The sequence below is a fragment of the Coregonus lavaretus genome, assembly GCF_964263955.1.
Source record: "Coregonus lavaretus genome assembly, chromosome: 22".
NCBI classification, from domain to species: Eukaryota; Metazoa; Chordata; class Actinopteri; order Salmoniformes; family Salmonidae; genus Coregonus; species Coregonus lavaretus.
This window is the reverse complement of record NC_140009.1, coordinates 15208969-15228613: the sequence shown is the minus strand read 5'-3', so window position 1 is coordinate 15228613 and position 19645 is coordinate 15208969. Positions and strand designations below refer to the sequence as shown.

At 45.5% G+C, this 19645-nt stretch overlaps 1 protein-coding gene across 1 annotated transcript in view; it reads right to left on the bottom strand.

Annotated features, from left to right (window-relative positions):
* LOC311149724 (nuclear pore membrane glycoprotein 210-like) overlaps positions 1-19645 on the bottom strand; it is a gene marked incomplete at its 5' end in the record, with an annotated part of 60116 nt that overhangs the window by 11604 nt on the left and 28867 nt on the right. Inside the window, 19 exons of the mRNA XM_084186933.1 lie at positions 1956-2122; positions 3327-3501; positions 3734-3825; positions 4436-4594; positions 4929-5060; positions 5220-5300; positions 5407-5586; positions 6363-6425; positions 6512-6647; positions 6870-6997; positions 7371-7499; positions 7793-7894; positions 8445-8549; positions 9020-9126; positions 9270-9462; positions 9738-9911; positions 10085-10303; positions 15801-15946; positions 17972-18173. Coding sequence (XP_084043059.1) covers positions 1956-2122; positions 3327-3501; positions 3734-3825; positions 4436-4594; positions 4929-5060; positions 5220-5300; positions 5407-5586; positions 6363-6425; positions 6512-6647; positions 6870-6997; positions 7371-7499; positions 7793-7894; positions 8445-8549; positions 9020-9126; positions 9270-9462; positions 9738-9911; positions 10085-10303; positions 15801-15946; positions 17972-18173 — 2690 coding nt within the window. The remainder of the gene's footprint in view (positions 1-1955; positions 2123-3326; positions 3502-3733; positions 3826-4435; positions 4595-4928; positions 5061-5219; positions 5301-5406; positions 5587-6362; positions 6426-6511; positions 6648-6869; positions 6998-7370; positions 7500-7792; positions 7895-8444; positions 8550-9019; positions 9127-9269; positions 9463-9737; positions 9912-10084; positions 10304-15800; positions 15947-17971; positions 18174-19645) is intronic.

Below are 19645 nucleotides of genomic sequence, written 5' to 3'. Positions count from 1 at the left end.
GCATAACCAGTAATCAACTACCTCTGCCTGGACACAAGACCAGAAGTGACTCTCCTGTGGCGCTATAGGGCCCCATCACAGCCAGAGCCCCTTACTACCCCACCATCTTACTTACTCTTATTTGGACACATCTCTTCTAAAGAAGTCTGTCAGCAACTTGAGAACAAAATAATGGAATACATTTTTTGCGCAGGCGAATGAAGGAGTTACAAGCAGGATTGAGTAGCACAGCCTCCCCTCGTCACCCTCACCCATTCATTTAGCTCACTCAAGTGGAAACAACTCACTCTGAAATGGGAAGGAAGCAACAGCCAGCTAAATTAATGTTGTGAACCTTGGGAGAGACGCGCTGGCTTAAAAAACAAAAACAAAGGTCGATATCTGCGCCCCCGTGGAAATCTAATTAGCACAATAAAACCAATCCCCATAAAAATCTGCCAGTTTAAGCTAGAGATAAGTTTTTTTTTTGCATTGGATGCGTCTCAATCGACCGCATCCGCCCAAGTAACACTTCTGCATCTGCGGTGAAAGGTGACAGAGCTAGAGCGGTGTTTGTCAGACCATGAAACGTCCCAAAAATCAGTCCTCACAAAATCGTGGCCTACAAACTATTAGGACCCATCTATGGAACACAAGGGTGTTTTCCGTTTTGCTCTACAACCCCCACAAGCGTCTTGGGACTCGTCTGAAGTCGGTATAGCCGATCTGCCAACTTCTGTCTGTAGCGTCCGAACAGTTTGGGCTACACACTAATGACCCCTCTGTGTAAAGGTGAGACTCTCACAAACACGTGCGTCAGTTGTTTTGCTCTAGGACGCCCACAGGCCTCACAAGACTTGTCTGAAGGTCCCCCTGGTACCAGTCAACATTTTTTATGGAAGTATATATGGAGACTGTTTAGTGCCAAAAATAAGCCGTTAAATACATCTGTTGTTCCATGTAGTGAATCTGTTATTCAATGCGGTTGTATGAGCTAATAGCAGTCAGGCCCAATTGTTATTGTCATCAAATAATATTTATATCAATTTTTTTCATACTTCAAGGGGTCTTAAAATTCAAAATCTAATAGCAAAATGATCCTTGGTATGACCTTAAAACAATTCCATATAGCTTAGTAGTATCTCCCCCCCACCCCGGCTTAGACTCTTATGGGTGCACTCATTTGCTGTAGTTGTACTGCTGCAGCTTCCAGATAAACAGACTGGGGCTGTGCAACGTGCAGTCATAATCACATACACATACTTTGTGTTGTACTCAAACAGCAAAACACAGAAGAACCAGTGCTTCCACTTCTACAGATCTCAATGTCCGGTACATATCTTGTACAGGTCAATATCATAAAAAGTACACCCCATACAGAGCATTCGAATTTAATTCAGAAAATCAATACTAGGCAGGGAGTCACTATTTACAATGTTTACTTTGCTGCGAGGGCTACAAGAACTGATTGAATAAATGTATTCTGAGAGATTGAAGTGCTAAATTAAATGTTCTGTTCCACTGGTAAAGGCAGAACAGTTTGGAGTGGAGTGTGAGAGACATTAGCTTGAGGAAAGCTGGAAGAGTTTGTACCAACAGATCACTCCGAGAGCAGCCTTGGCACTTCTTTTCCAGCTCACAATGACAAAATGATGGCTCCACAGCCTTGGTCCACACAGCTAACAACCAAACAGACATCCCTTGAACCCCACCATCCCATCTCAATCGTCTGTCTTGCTGCTTTTCCCTTTCCTGTTCTTATTTTCTTCCCCAATTTGTACACATTCTGAATCCTGTACTTTCATATCTCAAGTACAAGTTATCTTTATTACCCCAAAAGTGGTAAAATCATTTGACTTTCAAATCTGCCCAAAATAGTATTATTGTGGGGTCCTTTGTAACCTGAAAATGAATACTCATAGGGAAATACACAGAAAGCAACCATAATTAACCAGAACTAACATGTGTGAACTTACCTGTTGGTGGTGAATGTGAGCAGGGAGTTGTGACTGTGAAGGACCTCTCCAGTGTTAGCATGGAGGTGAACAGTGAAAGTAAGGACCATGCCCAGAGGAATAGCAGACAGGCTGTCTCTGTGTAGAATTGGACTGGTGCTGAAACGCAGGTACGACACTGGGGCCACCTGAGAAACCACAGAGAGGGAGACTGCCATAAACCAGGTTTTCATCAAACCTTTTTTATGCGAGTAAAGTACATGTTGGATAAAAACAATGTCATCACCGGCCTGATGGAAACAGAACATTTTTCCGTAAACTTTACAAATGTCGACAAAACAAAATACGCTAGACAAGGTGGGATCTTTTTGTGTCTGTAAAATGAATTATACGAGAAATGTCAGTGGAAATGCTTTTATGGGCAAATATTGATAGAATAACCATTATATCGAAGTAAACTTGGAGTCACGCGATGGCATGTGGCGTAGCCCTCCCACTACAACTCGGGAAACCATGCAGTTTATTAGGCTACAGATTAAATAAGATCAACTTCAGAGGGTGATGAAAGTGCAAGGTGATGAGCTTGATGCTCCTTTCCAATAAATATTGATGGTCTTATTCTGGTGACATGATAATCGATGCTTGGCTGCCGTTTGTCCATGCTAATAATCTTATCATGTAGGCTATACGTGCGCTCTAGCCAACAGCGCGCAGATAGCGTTGTTGGCTAGAGCGCACATGCCAACACTCGCTATATAACAAAATATTTTTGGTGAGAAAACCATCACTAGAGTTTAAAATGCAATGGAAACTCATTTAATTGTTTGTTTTTTATTGGGTACATGGGAATTTAACCGCAAAAAGGTATTTTTATGTTCACTACATCATCATGCACAGCCTTTTATCTGCAACAAGTCCATTTGATGGAAACACATCTCTGGTGGGAAAATTAGCATATTGTTTTTATGCAGATTTTTTAATATTCGCATGAAAATCTGTCACCAATTGGATGGAAACCTAGCTATAGAGAGCAACATAAGAGAATATGCTTCAACCAATGATAAGTCAAATACAAAGCACTCCATCTCTCGTTTAATAGTCTTAAAATGTGATGCCATTTGTCATGACTTTATAATGGCATGAAGTAAGACGACAGTGCCAACATTTATGAGATACGGTCAATTTAAGATGATATGGATAGAACTTATATTTTTTAAACAAAATAAAGCCAACTTAATCCAGAAATTGTGAAAGAAAAACTTGACATGTACGAATGTCTATTGATTTATTCATGGATTATAGTGCACTGTTATTTCTCATTCCTTGCACTGTGTTTATTTCCCATAGGGACAAAGATCAATAGAATTGAATTAAGGAGCCACTGGGTCTCACCTTCACTGCGAGGACCAGGGTTTGATTGACACCGAAGGTCTCCTGTGAGGTCACCAGCAGGGAGGAGGAGCCAGTGAGAGACCCAGAGGACAGGAGGCCCTTCTCATCCACCTGGACAATGGTAGCCTGGTTGGGACAATCCAGCACCCGGTAGGACAGAGCACCCACACCGTCCCTGTTCACACACACCATGGAAGAACACACCAGTTAGTAGACTACTATCTTCTGGAGACAACTCAAACGGTTTTTTTCAATAGTCAAGAGTAGAGCACTATAAAGAGGATAAGGTGTAATTTGAGATGGAACCTAAGAGTTCATGTGTAATGTTCAGTGTTCAATGGAAAATGTTGTGTTCAAAGTGTCTTCGGTTAAGTCAAAAGGGTGTTGGTAGGCCTCTCTAACGTTACCTGCTAGTCTGGAGTTTGAGCCCAGAGTTGGGAGCCATCAGTATCTCCTCAGCCTCCATGGCTGGGTTAAGCATGTGCAACTTGTCATAAACCTTGATCAAAGGGAAGAGTTGAGAGTCTAATGAACAGAGATTTTTCCCCATCCTTTGATGTTTGGGTTTTCGTGACACATAGTCTAATGCAGTTTGAAGCGGGATGCACCACTCATCACAGGCTAATCTGTCCTTCTTATCACTTTACAAAGTTAACTACCACAGAGAGACTGAAGGACCACACTCAACTTCAATGATTTACAGTCGGACTTCTCAGCATGTTCTCTCTTGCGATGTTGGTTCATGTTCAGTTTGTTTTTAGGTGGAAGGGAACGCAAGGACAAGCGGAGGTCCATAAACAAGCACTATAAAGCATCTTGAGTCGTCGTGTCATATATTTCTGAGACGATGTGATCCAGCCACACAGAGTGACCCATCACAATGCGGTGTCCTGAGCTGAACCCTAAATCCAGACCTCTAGGCTAGCAGTACTGCTGACTTGTATTCTTCCCCTGTAATCAGGGACTGACTCAGACCTAGGCCAACAGGAGCTTGGGATCTCTGGCCAATCAGTCAAATAAGTACCAGGGAGAAAAGAAAACCAGCAGTACGCCTGACCTGGTATTTGAGTTCCTCTGGCATATTATAGGTATCTGCATAAGTATAGTACCTGGATCTGGAGTTCATCAATGAGCTCCAGTAGGTTCCCCTCCAATTGTCCAGCCTTTGGGTCAGTGACCTTTAGCACCACCTTGAGGCCTGTTCTTCCTTTAGTCTTCCCTGTCACACTCATCGCAAAGTTATGCTCTGGCTGGAGCTGGACAGAGGCCTGAAGAGAGACAGGTGTTTTATCAGTGAATGAAAGCAGAAATAGAGTTAGAAATGAGACAGTAGAAATATCAGATGTTGTTTCTCTAGTGAAGGTGGAGCAACATTTTGTCCTAATTCAGTCTGATACAAAGGATGAGAGGAGCTCAAAACCAAGACGTCTTATCTGACTCATCTATAATTGTAATCATACCAGTTTTTCCATTACACTATTTATGGCTTCAGTTGAAAACGATGGTGTTTGTGGACCCGAATGTAACTTCAGGGGCCCTTTTGCCACTCATCAAGGAGAAAAACTCTAAACTCTAGAAAAAAAAAAGAAAAGTGGTTCCCACCTCAGCGTGTCGTGATTGGAATTCCAGGACGTCTCTCTTGGTGGTGGACCAATGGAAGGTGAGGCCAGGCAGGGCGTTGCCGAAGGAGAAGGGGGTCTGACTGCTGGTGAGCCCTATGACATATACTGGCATCTAGGAGAGGGGATAGGATGAGTCAACTCAAGAGCAGGTCACACATCTCTTATACAAGTCCTAATATTCACAATGTAATGCATCTTACTTGGATTGAAGAATATCTTGTGGACACTGTCAGAGACAATTTGAGATTACAGTTAATTTATCATGAGTTACCTGTGTACCAGTCTTCATTCTGGTAATAGGGGCTCGGATGCGAATGGCCCTCAACTGTACAACTTCAACCTCTACTTGATCCTGTTCATAGAAAACACCAGCATAGAATTACATCAGTTTCAATTGGTGAAAAACAGGATTAAAAACCCATTGGGTTTCACCTGATGATGATGTACAGATATTTTACCTGAGAGACAACGACAAGCTTCCCAGTCTCGGCATCGACAGCTTGAACCAGTCCTGTCACGGTGACGTTGCCAATGGCGACGCCCCTGACGTGACCTATGCCGTTAACAGACGCTATCTCCTCATTGGCCATGGAGAAGAGGATGTTGGACTGGGGCTGGGGGCCTCCCTCGGATGTGATCTACAACATGGAGAGATGAGGTAAGGGGTGGTGTGTGTGGCTGTGTGTCTGTCATAAATATGCAGACTATCAGTTTCACATGACTAGCCTTGAGGATACTGACAGCGTGTTCCTTAACGCTTGTCAATGTGAGGTCTTTAAATTGCTCAAGTCAATCAAATCATCCATGGTCTGTTAGAATAATCAACACTGGAGATTAAATCAACATGTCACTCACAGGGTTTGTACACTCAGTATACCAAACATTATGAACACCTTCCTAATATTGAGTTGTGCCTCAATTCGTTGGGACATGGACTCTACTCTACAAGGTGTTGAAAGCGTTCCACAGGGATGCTGGCCCATGTTGGCTCCAATGCTTCCCACAGTTGTGTCAAGTTGTCTGGATGTCCTTTGGGTGGTGGACCATTCTTGATACACACGGGAAACTGTTGAGCGTGAAAAACCCAGCAGCATTGCATTTCTTGACACAAACCTGGCATCTACTACCATACCCTGTTCAAAGGAACTTACATTTACGTCATTTAGCTGACGCTCTTATCCAGAGCGACTTACAAATTGGTGCATTCACCTTATAGCCAGTGGGATAACCACTTTACAATATGTTTTTTTTATTTATTATAATTTGTTCAACAGGTAAGCTAGAAATACCTATTTGAAAGCATGTGGTGATACAAATCATCTTCCCAACAGGAAATTATCCAGACAGGATAAGGTTTTTTGCAGAGGCCAGGGTTTTTCCACAAGAATCCATATAACTGTACAATCCAATTTACCTGGATCATTGCTCCGATTATCAGAGTCATTTTCCTGGGGATCAGTTTGAATGGTGGAAACACCTAGAAAGATCAAAACAAAAATGACTGTCAACACACAACACGATTGGACAACATGTTTGAGTTACGTACTTATGAAAACCCCCTACCTCTATTTGCTGAGGAGCAGATGCAATCTTCCTTCCAGTTTTGTCTACTAGCATTGCAGAAACACTGGTCTGTCCAATAGCTAAGCCTTTGACCAGGAAGGTGGCTGTGTCCTTCTCTGAGAGATCTGACAGTGCTCTGGGGTAAACACAACATGAATGGTGAACTCGATGTCAACTTCACAGAAACCTAGTCATAATATACGTGCCGAGGTGGATGCAGGAGTAATTTTAATCTGTTTTTCCATTACCAGTTGCACAGACAGAGGCAATGTGATGGTGTGTGTTTGTAATAATATTTGCTCTAAGAACAGAAAATAACTTTATACTTATATGATTGAATCATGTAATGGTAACTTACTGCAGAGAGACGATGGCAGACGCTGCACTGAGTTTCAAATTCATAAAGCGGAAATATTTGGCCAGGAAGGGCTTCTTGTGGTCATCCAGAACCCTGACATGGGCTCGTACAGATTTACCAATCTCCACCTGCAAGAAACCAGTCAATGTTGTGTTAATATGAAAAGCACTATTTGGGGCTCTAATTTAATTAGTAACTTGCATAAAACAATGTGGGTTTTTTACTAAGTATATAAGCAGCTACACTCAAATTCAAATTAGTTTAATTAGCATGAAAGGATCAACCAACATTCACAGCATCTTAATTCTATTTCCATTTCCTGAATACACACTTCACAGAAAACAAGTCTTTCCTGTTCCATGGCAAACCAGTGAATTTTAGCATGACACTATTTATTTATAATGGCCAGTTAAGACCAGAGGAATGTGTGAGCGATAACAGGGATAACAGTCAAGCTGGGTGTCTGCCCTGCAGGATAAAGTATTGAGGCTGACCACTGACCTTGTCAACCACTCGGACATAAACCTCCAGGGCGTCTGAGATGTGGACCGTAGCCGTAGCAGGGGCTGGGAAGGCCAGGCAGAGGTCATGAACCATCACCTGCACCGTCCCCGGCTGGACTGGAAGCACCTGGAGAGACCACAGTGATGAAAGGTTTTATATGACATGTTTTCACTGAACATGTCTTTGTGTTAAAACAAAGGCACAAGGATGTTCTGGTGCTTTCATCAATGCTGCATTCATTCAGAGTATCACGTCATTTACAATATTGTTAGAAAGTAAGATGTTAAGGGGCCAAAAGAGGTGTAGGATCTAGGAAGGCAGTTGTAACCATGGTATGCTAATCCTAAAGAAGTCCATTCAGAAACAGAGTGGTATGTTCAGCAGCATTGTCATTCTGAGTGTTCCATGTTTCTCCTCACCTCAGCAGATCGCTGGGCCTCTTGGTACACCACGTCTGCTATCCCTCCAACACTGGTGTTGACAAAGAAATACCCAGATCCCTCCCTCAGGGCCAGGTCAGCCTGCAGGACACACGGAAGGAGGAGAAGCCGTAGATGAAAGAGTGATACCACAATGGACAAGCAGCCCAAGGCCCATCACAATATCAGCTGAAATGTACTGTAGGCCATGAAGTGTAACATCAATACATTGAGGTTCACATGCACATGTTTTTCACATCATAATAGTGAGATAAGCCATGCTGATAAAACCTTGTGATGAAGGGCCAGCTGTGTGTAATATTTTAAGGCGTCATAATCCAGTGCTATCAGCTAGATGGTATCTGTGAGCAGTCAGTGATATGGATGGAGACTGAATGAGGGGTTTACATGGCAGGTAGTGACCTCAGTAAGAGGATTACAGAGCGTGAGACGGGTCAAAGGTCAGACAGGATTAAGATAGTAGCGGGGCCCAGTGAGGGAAGAGTGGAGGACCATTGAAATGGGATACATGGAGCAGATATCACCTTTGACAGTGACGGATGGGATGGGTCACATTGTATTCTGTCAGCTCTATAACTTACATTTCTATCTGCAACACTTCTGAACATTTCACACAGGCCCCAGTTCTTACCCGCACGTCAGGGTGGTTGTATATGGTGATGGCTTCAGGACTGACTGTCAAGTCCTCCACCAATAGGAGCTCCAGAGTGGCTGAGACAGGGGTCAGAGGGTCAAACTGCCAGGAAGAGGGAGAGATAAAAACAGGACGGGTGCCATGGTTACAGGTGTAAATGTCATGCCAACAGAGTGACAAAAAGATGAGATTACCCTACATGACGGTGTTCTTACAAAGTTGAGTTCTGTGGTTAAAGTCAAGTGAAATCATAAGTCTCCATAGGAGGAGACGTCTTAGTGTAAACGGCTAAATGAAATGCTGTAATTTAATATTTGTACAGTTCTTTGAAGATCTGACTTTTGCCTCTCATGTCTTGTGTTTTTATAGCAACCTCTAAGCTGATTAAAATGTTTATTTTCTGTGGTCACAGAGACAGTCTCATTCAGCCAATGGCATCCTTCCTGCTTGCCAGTCACAGGAGGAAGTGAAAAAGCCTCAAAATGTTCACAATGGCTCTCAAAGTAATTGCTTGTCTAACCACATAAGATAAAGGTGCTGTTTCTCTGCTAAAGGTTGTGTTTCTGTCTTACCGGACTGAGAACCTTAGCAGCCTCAAGGTGGGGGACCTGGTAACCCAGAGCTGTTACTGTTATAGCAGTAATCCCAGACCGGTGGTGGACAAGGAACGCCTGACGACCTGACAGATAAGAGGACATTTCTGTTGGTCAAAACTATTGAAATAGCCTGCAAAAACCTGGTATTTTACCTGATTTCACCTGGATGAAAGAATAACGACAAAAGCAAACAAGGATACCATCATGAGCATGATCAAAGCCGTACCATGAAGTTTCTTCTGTTTGTTGCTGTCCTCTAGTAGTTCCAGTTCCATAGGCATGGTGGGCTCGATGCTGGCCAGGGATACCTTGGTTGACTCCCAGACGATACTCAGAGAGCTGAAGTTATCAAACTTTCTGCCTTGCTGGTCAAAGGCAGCCAGGTCAAGCACAGGGTTGCGGTAGTTTGAGACAGGCACCTGCAACAAATAATGTTCCAATGTAGTTTTCATTTTTTCCATTGTATTTCTTTCTAAGTTACAGTAAACATAGAAGCACTGTGTAAAATGTACGGTCAGTAAGGCAGACATTCAATTTAATACACTTTATTTATCCCCTCAGGAGCAATTAAGAAAGGCAGAAAGACAAACTTGACCTTCGGTCTTTAGTTTTTTTTTGTCTCGCTAGCTCCTGCGCCAAATGTGTTTGTATGTGTGCTGTGCAAACACTGCCTTTTTCGCTCTCTTTTTCTCACCAGTTGTTTGTTCTGTTGCAGCAGAGGGCAGGTGAGGTCCAGCTGGGGACTGGTGTACACAGGCACCAAGGTGAGGCGAGAGGGAGGGGCGCACACAAACTTCACCACCGCCGGCTCCACCGCAGGATAGGGATTGGTCAGACTGGGCTGGTTCCCCACGGTTACAGCCAATACCTGGAGAGATGGTTATAACACGCTTATTACCTGTTCATAACACACATTACTTGTTTGTCACATCATTTCATCTACAGTGTATCTTAAAGAGCTAGAAAGTCTGTTTAAAGCCCAGGGTACTGAACAAGTAGGTATCAAGTAGGCACCGAACAAGGAAAAGCCCATTCCCTCACCTGTTCTCCTAGGGCTCTACAGGTGGCTCTGACCCAGTGTCGGAGGTAGCTACGGGAGGTGGGCCTGGTCAGAGCCAGGCTAACACCATTCTCATCCTCAGCCTTCAGGTTCCGGAAGAACTTGGAGGGTTCTAGAACCCATGGCTTGGGGCCGCCCTCAAACAGCATGACCTTAGAGGAACCCAGGGTCACCAAGGCAACAGAGGCAGGGTCCACAGCCTGGACACGACAACAGGTAAATCACAGGTTAGTGAATGGAGAAGTGGTATATTTCATAGAGAAGCACATTTATTGCTTATTTTTTGCTGGTCCGCCTCCACATTTGTTAGATGTCTTTCGGATAAAGCCCTGAGGTCACTGCCAATCCTAAATGATTCAACTCCAGGGAGGCTTTTCAAGCCTCTCTGGGGACAGTGGATGAATGTGTTCAAGTCAGACAGCCAAACTGGGTCAAGGAGGTAGACACATGGTAAAAGGTTGGTAAATGCTACAATATTTATTTGAAGGGAGCGTGAACTGCCAGAGCCGAGCTGTAGCTCTCGGAGTAAGAGTAATGACAAGTCTGCCCAACTTGCTTCTCTTTACATCCCAAAATAAAACCATTTCCTGTTAGAGTTAGTGTACTGAGCACTGTCTTAGCATGCACTCAGGTTAATGGGATGAAAACCCATGGCCATGGAATAGAGCATGCATGACTAAATTATTCATGCATGGGAATGGAGATGCCGCTCTCCATAATGACGCTTAGCTTGACATAAATTGTCCATTCTATGGACCGAGTTGACAACAATTCCATTACAGTGCAATACTTGAGACAAAGCAGCGGGAGAGAAAACTAAATAAGTGTATCCAGTGCATGAGGGCATAATTAAAATGCACAGAACACTGAGGAAACCCAGGAAGAGGTAATGTAACACTAGCTCATCCTTGTACTTTCTGTACTGATTGCAGAGAGAGAGAAATTGTGTGTGTGTGTGTTGTGAAAGTGTGTGTAAGCGTGGAAAGGTGTGTGTGTGTGTGTCCCAATCTTGTGCTGATTAAGAGAAAGGCTAATTGCTGCTCCGGGGAGAGTTGGCAAGGAGAGTAGAGTGAAGATCACTGGGCAGACTTTAGACAGGATAATTCACAACACAGAGCACAGGTAAAGGACCACTCATCAGGGTGTGTAGGTGCTGGGGTTAAAAACAAGCTCTACAATATTTATAAATAAAAAAGTAGGAATACATCATACGGGGATGATTTCTGTATTTTGAAAGTTAAATATCTTGAAAACTTGATTGCTGACAAGCAAAACATTGAGACTATGTGAACAATGGACTAATGAAACAAATACCAAAATATAGTTTTTGGTTGGAATTTTCCTTCAAATAACACTAATATGTGAAAACAATTTTTGTGAACAAATGTTTCTTTTTGTCATTATAACAAGGTAAGTAGAAACATGTGAAAATAGTTTTTGGAAATCTGGTGCAGCTCAAGTCTACTACAAAACCCACAATGCAATGCTCTCTCTCTGGGCTGGCTGCAAGCTAGCTAGAAAAGATAGCTACACACAATAATACCAAAGTCAATATCAGCAAGTGAAGTAGCTAGCTAGCTGTAAAATCGCCTAAACAAACTGCACTATCAATTTAGGAATCTTACTCACTGACTTCAACTTGCAGTTCGTCTCTGCTACTGAGCTATAAACGGCGTCTCTGCCCAGTGCGAGAGCAGAGTAACGTTGCTTTCCCACAGAGATACTTTTGAGGAGATGGGAAACTCCTTTAGAATCATATTAACGCCCATCGTGTACGTTGCCCATAAGTCATCAATGGGGTAGCACGGTGCATTCTGGGTGATTCTGGGACAAGGAGAGCTCTCCTTCAAGGAGTGAAGGGGAGTCAATTGGGCGCTAGCTTAAAAACCGAACATTAGCAGGAATTTCGTGAACAAGATGTACAACATTGCAAATATTTTCCAAGATGTGAGATAATTAACTTGTTTTCTGTAATATTGTATAGCTTCAGAATCGTGACATTAGGTACTTTTGAGGAAAATAGGCAGGTTTCTCAACTCATACTGCCGTTCTGCTGCCAACAAAGCTGACTTCATCCCAGCCTATGCCAACCTCCAGTCCCTCGACTTCCTGGCGCTGACGGAAACATGGATCACCACTGAAAACACCGCTACTCCTACTGCTCTCTCCTCGTCTGACCATGTGTTCTCGCATACCCCGAGAGCATCTGGTCAGAGGGGTGGTGGTACAGGAATCCTCATCTCTCCCAAGTGGACATTCTCAATTTTTCCCCTAACCCATCTGTCTATCTCCTCATTTGAATTCCATGCTGTCACAGTCACTAGCCCATTTAAGCTTAATATCCTTGTCATCTATCGCCCTCCAGGTTCCCTTGGAGAGTTCATCAATGAGCTTGACGCCTTGATAAGTTCCTTCCCTGAGGATGGCTCACCCCTCACAGTTTTGGGGGATTTCAACCTCCCTATGTCCACATTTGACTCATTTCTCTCTGCCTCCTTCTTTCCACTCCTCTCCTCTTTTGCCCTCACCCTCTCACCGTCCCCCCCTACTCACAAGGCAGGCAATACGCTTGACCTCATCTTCACTAGATGCTGCTCCTCTACTAATCTCACTGCAACTCCCCTCCAAGTCTCCGACCACTACTTTGTTTCCTTTTCTCTCTCACTCTCCTCCCACACTACTCACTCTGCCCCTACACAGATGGTAATGCGCCGCCGCAACCTTCGCTCTCCCTCTCCCACTACTCTCTCCTCTTCCATCCTATCATCTCTTCCCTCTGCTCAATCCTTCTCCCTCCAATCTCCTGATTCTGCCTCCTCAACCCTCCTCTCCTCCCTTTCTGCATCCTTTGACTCTCTGTGTCCCCTATCCTCCCGGCCGGCTCGGTCCTCCCCTCCAGCTCCGTGGCTTGATGACTCATTGCGAGCTCACAGAACAGAGCTCCGGGCAGCGGAGCGGAAATGGAAGAAAACTAAACTCCCTGCCGACCTGGCATCTTTTCACTCCCTCCTCTCTACATTTTCTTCATCTGTTTCTGCTGCTAAGGCCACCTTCTACCACTCTAAATTCCAAGCATCTGCCTCTAACCCTAGGAAGCTCTTTGCCACATTTTCCTCCCTCCTGAATCCCCCCCCCCCCCCCTCTGTGGATGACTTCGTCAACCACTTTGAAAAGAAGGTTGACGACATCCGATCCTCGTTTGTTAAGTCTAATGACACTGCTGGTCCTGCTCACACTGCCCTACCCTATGCTTTGACTTCTTTCTCCACTCTCTCTCCAGATAAAATCCTGCGACTTGTGACTGCAGGCCGCCCAACAACCTGCCCGCTTGACCCCATCCCCTCCTCCCTTCTCCAGACCATCTCCGGTGACCTTCTCCCCTACCTCACCTCGCTGATCAACTCATCCTTGACCGCTGGCCATGTCCCTTCCGTCTTCAAGAGAGCGAGAGTTACTCCCCTTCTCAAAAAACCAACACTCGACCCCACTGATGTCAACAACTACAGACCAGTATCCCTTCTTTCTTTTCTTTCCAAAACTATTGAGCGTGCCGTCTTTAGCCAACTCTCCTGCTATCTCTCTCAGAATGACCTTCTTGATCCAAACCAATCAGGTTTCAGGACTGGTCATTCAACTGAGACTGCTCTTCTCTGTGTCACGGAGACTCTCCGCACTGCTAAAGCTAACTCTCTCTCCTCTGCTCTTGTCCTTCTAGACCTGTCTGCTGCCTTTGATACTGTGAACCATCAGATCCTCCTCTCCACCCTCTCCGAGATGGGCATCTCCGGCGCGGCTCACTCCTGGATTGCGTCCTACCTGACCGGTCGCTCCTACCAAGTGGCGTGGCGGGAAGCTGTCTCCGCACCACGTGCTCTCACCACTGGTGTCCCCCAGGGATCGGTTCTGGGCCCTCTCCTTTTCTCCCTATACACCAAGTCACTTGGCTCTGTCATATCCTCACATGGCCTTTCCTATCATTGCTACGCTGATGATACACAACTAATCTTCTCCTTTCCCCCTTCTGATAACCAGGTGGCGAATCGCATCTCTGCATGTCTGGCAGACATATCAGTATGGATGACGGATCACCACCTCAAGCTGAACCCTGGCAAGACGGAGCTGCTCTTCCTCCCGGGGAAGGACTGCCCGTTCCATGATCTCGCCATCACGGTTGACAACTCCGCTGTGTCCTCCTCCCAGAGTGCGAAGAGCCTAGGCGTGACCCTGGACAACACCCTGTCGTTCTCCGCCAACATCAAGGCGGTGACCCGCTCCTGCAGGTTCATGCTCTACAACATTCGGAGAGTGCGACCCTGCCTTACACAGGAAGCGGCGCAGGTCCTGGTCCAGGCACTTGTCATCTCCCGTCTGGACTACTGCAACTCGCTGTTGGCTGGGCTCCCTGCCTGTGCCATTAAACCCCTACAACTCATCCAGAATGCCGCAGCCCGTCTGGTGTTCAACCTTCCCAAGTTCTCTCACGTCACCCCCCTCCTCCGCACACTCCACTGGCTTCCAGTTGAAGCTCGCATCCGCTACAAGACCATGGTGCTTGCCTATGGAGCAGTGAGGGGAACGGCACCTCTGTACCTTCAGGCTCTGATCAGTCCCTACACCCAAACGAGGACATTGCGTTCATCCACCTCTGGCCTGCTGGCTCCCCTTCCTCTGCGGAAGCATAGCTCCCGCTCAGCCCAGTCAAAACTGTTCGCTGCTCTGGCACCCCAGTGGTGGAACAAGCTCCCTCACGACGCCAGGACAGCGGAGTCACTCACCACCTTCCGGAGACATTTGAAACCCCACCTCTTTAAGGAATACCTGGGATAGGATAAAGTATTCCTTCTAACCCCCCCCCCCCAAATTGTAAAGTGGTTATCCCACTGGCTATAGGGTGAACGCACCAATTTGTGAGTCGCTCTGGCTAAGAGCGTCTGCTAAATGACGTTAATGTGCCCTTGAGCAAGGCACTTAACCCTAATTGCTCCTGTAAGTCGCTCTGGTTAAGAGCGTCTGCTAAATGACTAAAATGTAAATGTAAATGTATACCCTGACTTTGAGAAGGGATTGTATGACGATTAGTTTAGCAACCGCGTGACGCTGCATGACAAGGTCAATGCGATGGGTCAACAGTCAGTTGGGTGGGGCGTTTCTCCATTCATTGCCCAATGAGATTCCTATCTCCTCCTTTCTGTAATATCTCCGTTTCCCACAGACACAGGGCGCATAGCGACATGGTACTTGAAGGAGGAAGATTGAGCACATCTAAGAGAAATATATACTTTTTCATGACGATATAAATGCATGGATGTGTTCTAGAGAAGTATGCCCATACCATCTATTGGTTGATTTGGCAATCTGGAGTGCAGGTTATCGTTTTAAAAGCGTTATGAAATGTGATGTGCTTTATCTCCAGCGATGTGAATTATGTAGCTATGACGCGTTCCTACACGATTTTCAGATTTTCACAGATGGACCACTTAGAAGTTAAATCATGGGGAAATGTTTTATTTTACCCACTGACAGTACATAAGCTTTCACCAAATTGACAGGAGTTTCATGACTTTTATTTCTGGGGATGGATTATCCCTTTAAGCTTGAGTTTCTTTGTGTGCTTTGATAGGGGAAGTAGACCAATATGAAATAAATGTGTGTGAATAGGCCATGCCAGCAGGTACAGGTAGGGGGGCATAGACTCACTTTGAGTAGTGGGTAGGCAGCGATGGTGATCTTGGCACTGAGGTAGACATTGCCGTGGGTGTAGCTGACCGTTAGGGCCGTGTATCCTGGGGCTAGAGCCTGGGCCATTACCCCACTGCAGTGGTCCTGCCCTGGAGCCAATCTACCTGTAGGGAAGGAAGGAGGGAGGGGGAGAAAGAGAGTCATATGGCTGCAATCCCAGTCCTAGAGGACCAAAGTCTGCCATCTTTCCTACACATCTCTCATCAAACACAGACATACAACAATAAGATGTCCCAGGCAAGCAATAAAATGTATGAAGCGAGGCGATTGAAGCGGTAGATCTTATGTTCCTCTGTGGATCAAGAAAGCTTAAAGGGAAATACACTGCTCAAAAAAATAAAGGGAACACATAAACAACACATCCTAGATCTGAATGAATGAAATAATCTTATTAAATACTTTTTTCTGTACATAGTTGAATGTGCTGACAAAATCACACAAAAATTATCAATGGAAATCAAATGTATCAACCCATGGAGGTCTGGATTTGGAGTCACCCTCAAAATTAAAAGTGGAAAACCACACTACAGGCTGATCCAACTTTTATGTAATGTCCTTAAAACAAGTCAAAATGAGGCTCAGTAGTGTGTGTGGCCTCCACGTGCCTGTATGACCTCCCTACAACACCTGGGCATGCTCCTGATGAGGTGGTGGATGGTCTCCTGAGGGATCTCCTCCCAGACCTGGACTAAAGCACCCGCCAACTCCTGGACAGTCTGTGGTGCAACGTGGCGTTGGTGGATGGAGCGAGACATGATGTCCCAGATGTGCTCAATTGGATTCAGGTCTGGGGAACGGGCGGGCCAGTCCATAGCATCAATGCCTTCCTCTTGCAGGAACTGCTGACACACTCCAGCCACATGAGGTCTAGCATTGTCTTGCATTAGGAGGAACCCAGGGTCAACCGCACCAGCATATGGTCTCACAAGGGGTCTGAGGAGCTCATCTCGGTACCGAATGGCAGTCAGGCTACCTCTGGCGAGCACATGGAGGGCTGTGCGGCCCCCCAAAGAAATGCCACCCCACACCATGACTGACCCACCGCCAAACCGGTCATGCTGGAGGATGTTGCAGGCAGCAGAACGTTCTCCACGGCGTCTCCAGACTCTGTCACGTCTGTCACGTGCTCAGTGTGAACCTGCTTTCATCTGTGAAGAGCACAGGGCGCCAGTGGCGAATTTGCCAATTTTGGTGTTCTCTGGCAACTGCCAAACGTCCTGCACGGTGTTGGGCTGTAAGCACAACCCCCACCTGTGGACGTCGGGCCCTCATACCACCCTCATGGAGTCTGTTTCTGACCGTTTGAGCAGACACATGCACATTTGTGGCCTGCTGGTGGTCATTTTGCAGGGCTCTGGCAGTGCTCCTCCTGCTCCTCCTTGCACAAAGGCGGAGGTAGCGGTCCTGCTGCTGGGTTGTTGCCCTCCTACGGTCTCCTCCACGTCTCCTGATGTACTGGCCTGTCTCCTGGTAGCGCCTCCATGCTCTGGACACTACGCTGACAGACACAGCAAACCTTCTTGCCACAGCTCGCATTGATGTGCCATCCTGGATGAGCTGCACTACCTGAGCCACTTGTGTGGGTTGTAGACTCCGTCTCATGCTACCACTAGAGTGAAAGCACCACCAGCATTCAAAAGTGACCAAAACATCAGCCAGGAAGCATAGGAACTGAGAAGTGGTCTGTGGTCACCACCTGCAGAACCACTTCTTTATTGGGGGTGTCTTGCTAATTGCCTATAATTTCCACCTGTTGTCTATTCCATTTGCACAACAGCATGTGAAATGTATTGTCAATCAGTGTTGCTTCCTAAGTGGACAGTTTGATTTCACAGAAGTGTGATTGACTTGGAGTTACATTGTGTTGTTTAAGTGTTCCCTTAATTTTTTTGAGCAGTGTATACATTTATCATTTAGCAGACGCTCTTATCCAGAGCGACTTACAGGAGCAATTAGGGTTAAGTGCCTTGCTCAAGGGTACAGACAGATTTTTCACCTAGTCGGCTCGTAACTTTTTTCGGTTACAGGCCCAACGCTCTTAACTGTTAGCCTACCTGCCGCCACAGGTACAGTACTGTCAGGATTTTTACTGCAGGTTTTTATGACCCGAGTGTGGGGGTGTTTCTCACCCTCCAGCAGCTGGAACACCCCCTGGTTCTCCTCCTCCACCAGCAGGTCAAAGTGGCTGCAGTCGCTCAGCATCACCCGCTCCTCTCCTCCCCCCTCCCCTAGCAGGCCAAAGATCCGGAGGGGCAGCTCCAGCACCAGGCCCACGCGGGCCTCCACCGGGCAGGGAGAGAAATCCATCCCCACGGGCTCCACCACATACACCTGGGGGTTGGGGTTAGGATAGTGAGACAGGTCAGAAGAAACAGCTTAGGTCCAGACAATGTTCTTGTTTAATTTTCTATGGATTTGTTTAATTATTTTAATTGACGTATAATGTTTTGAAGAATGTTAACATCGACTAACTAGTACAGTTGTAATATCAGTTCATAAAGACGTATGATATGTACAGTTGAAGTCGGAAGTATACATACACCTTAGCCAAATACACTTAAACTAAGTTTTTCACAATTCCTGACATTTAATCCTAGTAAGAATCCCTGTCTTAGGTCAGTTAGGATCACCACTTTATTTTAAGAATGTGAAATGTCAGAATAATAGTAGAGAGAATGATTTATTTCAGCTTTTATTTATTTCATCACATTCCCAGTGGGTCAGAAGTTTACATACACTCATTTAGTATTTGGTAGCATTGCCTTTAAATTGTTTAACTTGGGTCAAACGTTTCGGGTAGCCTTCCACAAGCTTCCCACAATAAGTTGGGTGAATTTTGGCCCATTCCTCCTGACAGAGCTGGTGTAACTGAGTCAGGTTTGTAGGCCTCCATGCTCACACACGCTTTTTCAGTTCTGCCCACACATTTTCTATAGGACTGAGGTCAGGGCTTTGTGATGGCCACTCCAATTCCTTGACTTTGTTGTCCTTAAGCCATTTTGCCACAACTTTGGAAGTATGCTTGGGGTCATTGTCCATTTGGAAGACCCATTTGCGACCAAGCTTTAACTTCCTGACTGATGTCTTGAGATGTTGCTTCAATATATCCACATCATTTTCCTTCCTCATGATGCCATTTATTTTGTGAAGTGCACCAGTCCCTCCTGCAGCAAAGCACCCCCACAGCATGATGCTGCCACCCCTGTGCGTCACGGTTGGGATGGTGTTCTTCAGCTTGCAAGCAACCCCCTTTTTCCTCCAAACATAACGATGGTCATTATGGCCAAACAGTTCTATTTTTGTTTCATCAGACCAGAGGACATTTCTCCAAAAAGTACAATCTTTGTCCCCATGTGCAGTTGCAAACCATAGTCTGGCTTTTTTATGGCGGTTTTGGAGCAGTGGCTTCTTCCTTGCTGAGCGGCCTTTCAGGTTATGTCGATATAGGACTCGTTTTACTGTGGATATAGATACTTTTATACCTGTTTCCTCCAGCATCTTCACAATGTCCTTTGCTGTTGTTCTGGGATTGATTTGCACTTTTCGCACCAAAGTACATTCATCTCTAGGAGACAGAACGCGTCTCCTTCCTGAGCAGTATGACAGCTGCGTGATCCCATGGTGTTTATACTTGCGTACTATTGTTTGTACAGGTGAACGTGGTACCTTCAGGCGTTTGGAAATTGCTCCCAAGGATGAACCAGACTTGTGGAGGTCTACAATATTTTTTCTGAGGTCTTGGCTGATTTCTTTAGATTTTCCCATGATGTCAAGCAAAGAGGCACTGAGTTTGAAGGTAGGCC